Raw genomic sequence first — 11,637 nt, 5'->3', positions numbered from 1 at the left:
TTGCCTTCTGAACCATACAGTTTTTTTTCTGCAGAAAGGAGAAGGGGAACAATTTTTCATTGATTTCTTCCTTAGACCACATATTGCTCCACCCCCACCAATTAAACTTGAGTATTTTAGCATAGGAAATATTTTGAGAATAAGAATAACTCCCAACTATGTTTGGGGAAAAAAGCATTTTCAATATTTTCCTTTGGGTATATTCTCAATTTGGATAAAAAAGCATTCACAAGGGAACAGTTGAAATACATACTGAAAATCCACAACTTCAGCTATATTCATGAACTTCACTAAGTCTTTCCTGCTCTTAATTACTTTCATTGTTATGAGGTAAATAAGAGAAATGTTAACATTACATATTAAATACTGGGTGTGGGGAAGATGTGCATGTTCAGGACAAAATTGTTCTTATCCAGAACTCTTCATGTTAAGTAAGAAATAACCAATGGTTTATCCTTTCTTTTTGTTCAGAAAAGACATGAGGTATATTCCACCCAAAGTTAAGCACTTTGATGCTCTAGAAGTTTTAGTAGAAGGCAGTTGTGTTCATGCAGAACTCTCTCATTGATACCTGTAGGGCTTAAAAGTGCTGGGTTCTATATATATTTAATATGCATATATCTTTATCTTTACATCTAATATGTAAACATTTTACAGTGTTTTTAGTAATGTGAAATTGGAGTACACCTCTTGTGTTTAGACATGTTTTTGTTATTCAGATGAAATTTGCCTAGTAAAACTTCAAGTTAGTATAGATCACACTGAAGGGGGGAAATCCTTTGTTTTTACAGAAAGTCCTGAAGTGATAATTTAAAAGCAAAACCATATTAACTCTGTAATCACTGTTAAAAGGGATGAGGCCCTAGAACCTGTACAGTGTCAGCAGAAATGTCATGCCAGGCATGGATAATACCCCAGGCCATTAAACTGGACTGGAAAATGGATAGGGAGCCAATGTCGTAGGCTCAGAATAAGTGTAAAATGATTACAGCACTTAGCTCATATAAACTACATTGTCTATACTGTACTTGCCTCCATAAAGAAGAAACACATCACCAAAATAAAGATGATTTATATATGCTAATTTAAATATATTAGCTTATGTAATATACAAATGTAGAAATACATAGCTCAATTTCAATAAAAATAACAATATTATGGTTTATTATTTTATTACTAACATTTGTATACCGTTACCAGCTAAAAGGCAGTGCCATAGTGAGAAAGACAGGGAACAAGGAAGTTCTTTGCCTGCTCAGTTTGCTGTCAAGGTACTGATCATCCACGGTCAACTTCTAGGTTCCTTCTTTCTCTTTCTGGAACTAGACAGCCCTACAGAGAGGACTGTCATTCTAATTGTATGGGGAAATTTTGCAATGGAATCAAAGCATGCATACAGAGACACATAATGGGAAGCCACTGAGGATTAATTTTTCCATTGGGTATGCATGTGAACCCAGAGAGAGTGGATTGTTGGAGTGGTTAACAAGCCACTCACAACCCTAAAATACCCATGGTTTTTGGGTGGCCTGTCAACTACTCCAACAACCCATCCTCACTGAGTTGACACATAACAAAAAGCACAGTGTATGCCTCTGATGCAAATACAATGGTGGCTGTTGCAATGAGAAGCTCCATGGGAAAATTCACTTGTGATGACTTCTTGTGCTGGGAACTTACAGTTAGATTTGTATTCTTGGCAAATGCTTACTGTTTTGAAACTGTAAGCAATGTAAATATGATAGAACATCCTATCCAGCACTAGCTTTACTCACACACTAGCAAGAAGGATGTAGCAGAAATAGGTCAAGTCAATATGTAGAGAAAGAGAGAGGCGAGAGATAGCTCAGATTTATTGATTTATTTATGCTTTTATATGCTGCCCCCTACTCCAAATGGAGTCTCTGGGCGGCTTACAATATTTAAAATAAGACACTCATCAAAAACAAGGAAAAAAATCCAATACAGGAAAACATTAAATAGTTAATATCAAAACAGCAATAAATAGGTCAATACAAAAACTATTGGGGGAACAACCAAGATGATGGTTAATATAAACATTAAAATTAACTGTTAAAATTTATTGATTAAAATACCTAGAAAAGGGAAGTGTTTTCTCCTGGCGTTGGAAGGAAAACAGTGTTGGTGCAGAATGAATTTCTCTGCAGAGCTCATTCCATAAGTGCGGGACAGCCACCGAGAAGTTGGTCCTTCTGTTTGCCACCCCCTAACCTCTTTGATGGCTCCATTTGAAGGACCTCCTGTCCAGATCTTAGTGGTCAGGCAGGTATGTACAGGAGAAGGCAGTCCTTTAGGTACCCAGGTCCTAAGCTGTTTAGAGCTTTATATGGCAAAACAAACACTTTGAATTGAGCCCAGGTGACAACTGGTAACCAATGTAGATTGAAAAGAATTTGTGTAATATGGACCCCCAAGGTGGTACCAGTTATCAAATAGATCTGGCAGTTCTGTCCAGAACAAAGAAATGTACATACACTGCAATATTATCCACAAATTCTACAAAATATATTTTTAAAGTGTATTTCCAATTATCATGAGACTTCTATACACCTTGAACTTTTATGTTTCTCTATTCCTTGCTCAGCCATAAGAGAATGGTAAGGTATTGAGCATAGAAGTATCAGCATTGCTACCTCAGAAGCTTGTTTGATCCATGAGTTTAATATTTAGGAAAAAAATATAAGAATGGACTATAATGCAGAACCAACTGATTATTTCTTATCCAGTGGAGTCCTGGTTACTTTGGCAATAACCTCTTGGGATTGAAACCATGGTTTTGAATTCATGGCAGATGACTGGAAAGATAGATGCGATCTAGGACTTAATCCTGGCTAAGCATGCTTACCTGCATATATTGCAAAGAAATGGGTTATGTTTCCCAGCTTGTTTGCCAGGTTCCTATACAGCAGTAGACCAGATTAGTTGTTTGACTGAGCTACCATCCTTGTACTTAAATGCTCCATTCAGTGGCTTTTATGTTTTGAATGTGCATTTCTAAAGATGGTAGTTGGAACAGTGCAAGATTTTATTGCTATACTTCCTACTCTGCTTCCAACAGTTTTCATTCCGCAGCTAGCCAGAGTGGTTTCAAGAATGGTACTAGAGATTCCTAAGCCTAAACAGTTTATGGAATTTAACATCGTGTTAGAATGGTTCATTCTAGGAGTCTAATGGATCCTGATTATTTCCTGAGCATATAAAACCTACAAGGAGGAGACCATGCTAGCCCTTCCCCCTTTTATAATGTGATTATTATACTTTACATCCGGAGCATGAAGAGGAAAGGTTCCAGTATCCATTGATGCTTTTCACATGATTCAGAATGCTGATTGAAATGATTCCTGGAATGAGAATGACCTGACCTGATCAGTTCCCAAGTGCTCCTAATTATCTTCTGTCTTTGTGCCCCCCTTCTGAATTAGAACTACAGCAGGAAGGAAAAGGTTAAAGCCCTCCCTATCCCACACTAGATTCCCTTGTAATTCTGAGTTTTAAAAAAGAGTAGAAATAGCTGCAAGCTACATATTAAAAGTAATGTGTTGTTGAGTATTGAATTGCATCTGTTTGGGATACAGAGAGGGTTAGACTTGTTTTGGCTTCTCTTTGATGACCTTTCCTTGTCATGTAAAGACTTTTCACCCTGGAATGCTTTTGACCTACTGGGAAGATAATGCATTAACTCTCCCCGACAAGCAATTTTCTGTTCAGGCAATGTTGAGACTGTATCCCAGAATTAGTATCCCATGTAAGATACAGTGAGTATAAGTTCAATTTCATTTTATTTCTAATAAAAATAGAATTGTATCCAAAGACCAGTATACAAGAAGAAACAGCTCCAAGGCACTCCTGGCCAAGTTTTGAAACCAGGCAATGCAGTCAACAAACATGCTGCTACAGAAAAGCAATCTAGCTTATCCTGAATTTGAGAAAAGCTCTTCCTAATTAAAAATCTCTGCCATTCAATTGTACTAACATAGACTAACATGAGGTTGTGATGGGTTGACACAACTTCGCGACTAGCAGCAAAGTAGACTAATTTGTCTTTCTTTTTCTATCCAGCTCCTTCATATTGCCTTCCACCTTCAATACAGTCTTGCATGCAGTAAAGACAGATGTCAGCCAATTTTCAGATTGTTGTATTTGCCATTCTTGGTGGAGAAAGGGATTTAGGGGAACTAATATAAAGAAATTCTAATTTTGTCAATACTGTAAGGAAGTAAACTGCTTCTCCAACAATTGGCACCACAATTCCTGTATTCCTAGCACATATTGCACTTCTAGCTAAATAAAAGGGTTAGGGTATTTTGCAAAGAGACTGATCACTCCACCCTTGCTGCCTACCAAGATCTACTTGTATAAAAATGCATTGCTTGTATTAAACCAAGTTTTCCCAAGAATGTATAAAAAACTGACAGTATTTGAGAAATTAAATTGGGAAATCGTAATACATAATCCCTGAAAGCCATAAATAAGATGTAAGATAATTTCAGTCCCCCCCATAAAAAAACAAGTTGATTGTACAAACTCATGGGTTTGTTATTCATTTACATAGCTCTAAAATATCCATAACTATTTTAAAATTGTTTTCTTAATTCAGAGATCATCCATGTAACATGTGTTCTGCAAATTGCATGTTGATAATATCTGTGTCCTGCCATATACTAGAGGGGGCCTGAGAGCCAATTAAAAAAAAGAGTAGTCCTCTTTTTATTTTATGGGAGGGTCAGGTGGTTCAATTTATGAATACTTTAAAATGTTTTTATGAACGTGGTGATAAAATGTCAGTTACTATTATGCTTTCTGATCAGTGTATTAAAGACACTTCAGAAATAGGTTTTTTCTAAAGCACTTTAGCAAGGAGGACAGGTTGAACTCCCCTTCTAGCTGCCAGTTTCACTCCTGCTTTCTACTTTGTTTTCTCTGCCTCCCCATGTTGTGGTGCATGCTTACACTTAAATGGCAACAACACACGCACAACATTAATGTGAACAATTTACCTTATTTACCGCTTAGACACATATATAGACTAAGGATAGCTAACTTCTTAAGATGTTGCAGTTGGGTGCCCTTCAACTTGAGAGGCCAGCTTATTTGACCATGAGGGAGGACAGAGGCACAATTTTGCTTAATGTTCTTAAAAGGGAGGGTGTGTGTGTGTATGTGTGCATATGTGAAGAAGCAGTTACTGTAGGAAAAGGAAGTGGGTAAAGTCATAAAGGGAACACACCAGTAACAAACAAACAAAACCTCTTGATTCAGAATAGAAAGGATTACATAAGAAAAGTAGTGGGCTGTTGAACATTCGGAATGTGTGTAACGGCAAGCTTGGGGTTCCTCATTATTAGCTGTGGGTGCCATTGCTGAATCTTTGGTGTACAGTTCATTCCCTCTCTTACCAATGTGTGTTGATGGTTTTAAACATTTTGGTTGTGTGCACATTTACAGTGGTAAGGGTCCTACAATTCCCACCATTCCCCAGCCAACACAGGAATGTTGGGAGTGTAGGATTTTTTTCTGTCTTAAGCTTCATGGAATCATTCTTAGATGCTGTTCTAAGAACCAACTAGAATTCATTATTTCCCACCCTGAAAATTGAGAAAAGAGGGGAAAACTACTGAAAGATAAACTGTAATTAAAAATAGCCAGTAAAATAATACCTAACATCTCTAGTAGCAGAACAACCAGTGAGTGAAGTGATACATTTAAAAATGGCACTTTGCATTTTAACCCAGCCCTGGTGCATTTAATTGCAAGCAAGTCTATCTTAAAACTCACTTTGTACAATTCATTACAATTATTTTAACTACCAGCTGATGAACAATGGTAAGTGAAAATACAGCTGGGCAAACAGATGGGTGTAGAAATACTCCTCAAGGATTTATGGTTTTGTTTTAACCAATTTGGATTTGGCTATCAAATTCAAATGCTGGTGGTACAGTGTGATTGCTAATGAGTAACAACTGGGGAGGAACCATAGCTTCACAGCATTGTTGTGAACATCAGTGTGCAACTGGGGAGAACCATGTACTACCCAAAGCTCTTTGGAGGAATGAAAGACCATAAGTGTAATAAATAAAGGCAAACAGTAGAATACAATTAAGCACTGAAGCCAGCAGGATATAGAAACACTTATTTTTTTTTGTATTTTGTTCTTAGTGATTGATAGCTGACATGTACAGTTCAGTGTAGTTATTTTAACTTTCTTTCTTGCAGTGACTTTTTTGAACGAACCATTCTATGTAATAGCCTTGTGTGGAGTTGTGCTGTCACAGGAAAACCTGGACTCACCTATCAAGAAGCACTAGAATCAGAAAAGAAAGCCAGAGAAAATCTCCAAAACTTTCCAGAACCACTTATTGTTCCAGTCCTATACTTAGTTACACTGACTCAGCGCTCACGACTTCATGAAGCGTGTGATGACATATTTGCTTATATCAAGGACCGCTATTTTGTTGGTGAAATTGTGGAAGTACTTAGGAATAATGGTGAAAGGTAAGCATCTGGGCTAGATTGAATAGATATATTTATTTCTCTTCTAAAAAGAAAACAAAATCAAGAGCCAGCCTCTAAGCCACTTAATTTTAGATGGACTTGCTTGGTAATGTATGTTAGAATCTTTGATTGTATTAGCAACTAGACTCATATTCTTTGATCCAGTTCTTGTTTTCCTTATTTGCAATATTTTGAATGGAATCATGGAAGTGAAGGAACAGTTCACACAAGAGACAGGAGTGCATGATGGTCTATAACATGCTCTTAAAGCGCTCACCATTTGGGAAATTACTTTACACTCAATCAGTCTAGGACTACAATCAACATAAATATTGAATTGTTTTATTGTATCAATTTGAACAATCTAATCCAGCATTCAGTTTCCAATAGTGAACAAAATCATTTGTCAAAAAATTTCACAATCAGGTCCTGGATAATCAGCACTGTATGACTTGTAAACATAAAAGTGCCAGTTCTGTTTTCCATGGTTAGTCACTCATAGATCCTTTCCATTAATTTGTTTGGTTGTTTTTTTAACACTATACTGTTCATCTATCCATCCATACGTGAATGCTGTTTGTATGGTCAAACTCAGTTGGCTAGCTCAGAAATCAGGGCTGATATAAAGGAACCCCATTGCTACTGTCCCTAGATATTTACGTACCTTCTGGGAATAGAAAATAAGGTTTCAAGTAAAATCATTGCTGTCCACATTCCACACACCCCTTCCTAGGCTCTTCAGTTAGTTGCATTCATTAAATAATCTCAACTGAACTGAAGAACCAGCTGTTTCAATGCCCAGCCTCAACATACCAAACAAATTCTACCTTGGCAGTTGCCAAGGCCTATCCTATACTTTAAATGGTAATGTGTTTGCAAGTGCAACATTAACGACAAGGAATTATTGCATCATTTTCTTTAAAAATCAAACTATCAACTTCAACCATGTATTTTGTGTTTGTTTGTAGATAACATGGATGTACAAACACCAAATGGAGCCTTAAAATGTGTCAGGAAATAAAGCAGGCCATCATTAGATTAGATCCATAACAATCATGTTATCCTTGTTTATTTGGGTCATCAACTATAATAAGGGATGATCTTTCACAAGGGTAGATTCTGAAGCAACATAAAATCCTTTAATTTTTCCTTATTTCTATAAGATGTATTTTAATGCCTATTTTCTAAGTAACAAAATAGATACTAATTTAAGCTATTTCCCTGGCATTTGGATAAAAGAGGAGATTTTATGCGCCAACAGCCAATACACAAACCCTCCCCTTTCCACATAAACACCTAAAGCCTGACTGCCATAATAAGATATTAACAGTGGGCTAAATGTATCGCATATGCATTCGTGCAGAGGGAAATTGCCGCTCTCCTAACAATGGACTGAATTCAAGAGCTGCCTTCTACACATGGATAGTGCCTATCATTCACCAAAAAAAAAAAAAAAACCCTGCAATACAAACTGGAGGATCACATGAGAAAAATGAAAATCTAAAGAATTCTAGTACTGCAAGAACTTGCAAAAGCACAAGAATATCTGTAACATCTGCCTACTATAGTACCTTGCAGCCTCTTTCCCTAGCGCTCGTAAAAACATTTGCAAAATGGCACTAGTGACGATTTTCCTTCCACTAGATTCTTGGGATCTAGCTCATAATTCCTTTAGAACCATGTGTTTGTTTGCACATGTATGTGTGTGTGATGAAAGTAATTGAATTTAAATGGATAGAATATCCAGGGATGAGTTAATCCACCCTTTGAATTTGATACTGCTTCCTAATTTTTTGGGGGTTTTGGGAATGAAAATATTCTTGATTGTAAATAGTTATGGATTGGAAATGGCAATGACTGTTTTTACATTTTCTTTGTTCTAGATTGCACTGTAAAATTTTGGAAGTTAAAGCACCACTATGTCACAATGGAATGGCTAATGGTCATGTCAGCAGTGCAGATGGAGTCACCATTGTTATAAGTGATAGTGATGATTCAGACTTGGATACCAGTTCTGCACAAAATGGGTAAGAACTTTAAAGTTTTATTTTAAAAGTACAAATGCAGTTTTAAAACTCTACCAAAATATTTATAAAATCTTTCCCTGTAATTCTATATAGCCATTGTTACCTACTGAGTAAGAGGAATGCAACATTGCAAAATCTGATAAACCACCTGCATCATGTGCTTTTGTTTTGCATATCCTTAAGGCTGTCAGCCATATGCCTATGTGTGCTATGTTTGTCTGGAATTGTGTATAATTACATATTTTCCCTGCTATAATTCAGGGCAACCATTTGGTTTTAGAATTGCTGTCTAAACTCAAACTTCAATGTTATGAGATTGTGCCTTGTACTTTCTGCCTTGTTGTCTCAAGTAGTTAATTCCACGTACACAACAAGTGGTGCTGAGATGTATTGCTTTTAGGAGGAAAATTAATAATTGATCTTTATGTTTAGGAAAGAAAAAGCCATAACTGATCCATCCTTGTTCAAGTATAAAGTGAAGCCTATAAAGAAACAACTGTATGAATCTGTTACAGTGAAAGCTTCTCAGATATGGTAAGCAGCACTAGATATGGTCCTACTGCCTGTGTATAAATGTAGAGTTGGATCCAGATTCTCTGGCAGAAATAGGAAGACAACATGTGTAGCTTTCCCATTATTACACCTTCTGAAAACATGCCATGGAGGCTTGTGGGACTATTTGGAATTGGGAGATTGCACAAGAACAAGGGTCTCAAATTCGCGGCCCGCAGGCCAATTGCTGGGATGGGCAGGGCACGGGGGAGGGGCCCTGCAGCCTTCAAAGTGCCAGCGGCGCCTGGGCCGGCCGCAGGATGAGCGGCCCACCACCACCGCAGTGGTGGAATACTTGATGCGGCCCAGCCTCACCCAGACTCTACTTCCAGTGGCCCCCAGGTAAATTGAGTTTGAGACCCCTGCACAAGAAGGAAGAATCACGAAAATATGCCTCCTGTAGCCTTTTGGCAGTAAGATTCTCTGCTGTATCCAAATCCTTCCATTAGTAGCAATTATATAGTGCTAGTTTATTTCCCTAGAGGTGACTGTACTTAGCTTGAAACAAGAGAGAGTATTTCATTAGTGTTAGACATTTTTATGTTGACCTTAAAGTACGGAACGTATTAATAATGACAGTACAACTAGTAAATGTACTGCTTGTTTACCTTATGATAATAGAAGCCTTTGAAAAGACTCTGTTGTAGAATTCTCTAAATTGTGACACTGCCAACTCCCCCCCATTAATTAAAAAAACGCACACAAGAAAACAACACTATGATAACTTGATTCTGAGTGCACAGAATGATTTAACCTGAAATAAAGTGTCATCAACTACTCGAAAATCCTCTGTTTGAACAGCTTTATGGTAGACTCAGTTATTATAAATACAGATTGGTTATTACTCTAAATTTCATGGATGCTTTGATATTTGTAGCTCTTATTAGAAAAGCCTAGAACAGTAGTTGCCTAAAAGGCTATAAATCTGAATTTCTTTTGAAAACTAAAAATTAAACTGAGCAACTTTAATGTAGTGTGTCCCTTTTCTTTTTCATCTGCATCATAGTCGGAGGAAACATCTTTTTTCTCGTGACAGACTTAAGCTCTTTTTGAAGCAGCATTGTGAATCCCATGATGGCATTGTTAAAATTAAGGTAATCAAAGCAGTTAAAGTTGAGATCAAGCTGGGAAATAAAAACATGGTTGATCTTATTTTAATCAGTTTGTCTGAAACTGGCTATGGTGTGCACTTTCAGTGATTTAGCTTGTGACTTGTTTTCCCCCTCTACTAAATTGAATACATCTGGAAGGGGGGTTATTTCGATTATTTTGTGGATATTGTACAACATAAACATTTATTTATAATTTAATTTATAATTAACTTCTCCTGTGTTTGTTATCTAGCTAGGAAAATATCCTATCTTTAACTTTTGATTTGTTCTTTCTGATGTACAATGTACAGAAAGAGTACATTGTACAATGAAGGCAGCTCTATGGACTCTGGGCAATTCTTTTACACTGACTGATAAAATAGAGCTTGGCTTACATTATACTATGGGCAATGAATATTGAGCACTCTTGCATTTTTTGATGATGATCAGTTTAGTTGCAGTTACATTTTCATCTGTTCTGATGGCAGGGCCATTACTACTTATTACTGAATTGATGCTTTTATTTTAACTTTTATGAAATGCTGTTAAAATTTTCCAATTGAAGAATAGCATATATAAATTTTGAAAATAAATTGTGAGAGTAAATCATGTTGCCCTGTTGCATGTCCACTTCCTTGTATGCTTGGATTCCTTTGCATACTTCCATACAATTTCAGGCAGACTGATTTTATTTACTACTAGATCTAAATTTACAAGCTAACACCCAATGATGATATACCTAAAAACTGAGGGCATTACATTAAGTGACAAAAAGACAGAAGGAAGCAGTCAAACCTAAATGCTTCAGTTATCCTGCTCCAGTTAATTGTTTTTGTGGCAACAGACTAATATTCCTTCTAGAAATTTTCATGTATGTGTTGGTAACTCATCCTTCTTTTGTTTATTAGCCAAAATTCATTGTCTAATTATTGTGCACTGCTGTTACATTCTAGTATAAAATGGGGAAAATGAGGCATTTATATGTACTTTTTCAAGTATTTCTGCCCTTACAAAAGATAATGTTCCAAACTCAAATAGACTTGTCTGCTTTCTATTTCAATGGTACTTACTCAAGAATGGTGCCATTTAGTAGAGATACTTCATTTCAGTGGCAAGAACAGAATGCTTTTTTCTCTTTTGATCTGATAGAACAGTAGCTAAAACAATAACCAGGGTGTATATGTAAGGCCTGGAATAACCAACAACACATTGTGTTTTCTCCTCTCCTTTTCAAGGCAATATCACTTGCAAAATACAAGATAACAGAGCAGAATTTTTCCTACCTCTTTCCTGATGACCCACCTACTTTTGTCTTCAGTCCTTCAAACAGGCGACGGAAGCCTTCAAACATGATGTCAGATGGTCATGTAAGTTATGCAGTCCATCTCTGCTTTCTGACAAACTATACTTGTGAATTATATCTAAAATGACCAATCTAATTTGTATAGTATTTC

The 11,637-nt window shown here is 36.7% G+C and overlaps 1 protein-coding gene across 2 annotated transcripts in view; it reads left to right on the top strand.

Moving 5' to 3' along the window:
- BAZ1A (bromodomain adjacent to zinc finger domain 1A) overlaps positions 1-11,637 on the top strand; it is a 91,036-nt gene that overhangs the window by 36,835 nt on the left and 42,564 nt on the right. For both annotated transcript variants that reach the window (XM_044436685.1, XM_044436686.1), the window contains 5 exons: positions 6,235-6,513; positions 8,397-8,540; positions 8,973-9,074; positions 10,099-10,186; positions 11,419-11,550. In XM_044436685.1, the coding sequence (XP_044292620.1) occupies positions 6,235-6,513; positions 8,397-8,540; positions 8,973-9,074; positions 10,099-10,186; positions 11,419-11,550 (745 nt within the window). The remainder of the gene's footprint in view (positions 1-6,234; positions 6,514-8,396; positions 8,541-8,972; positions 9,075-10,098; positions 10,187-11,418; positions 11,551-11,637) is intronic.

Source organism: Varanus komodoensis, unplaced genomic scaffold (genome assembly GCF_004798865.1).
Source record: "Varanus komodoensis strain SLA01 unplaced genomic scaffold, ASM479886v1 scaffold3, whole genome shotgun sequence".
Lineage (NCBI taxonomy): Eukaryota > Metazoa > Chordata > Lepidosauria > Squamata > Varanidae > Varanus > Varanus komodoensis.
Note: the sequence above shows the minus strand (reverse complement) of the source record. Positions and strands in the feature narration are given on the sequence as shown.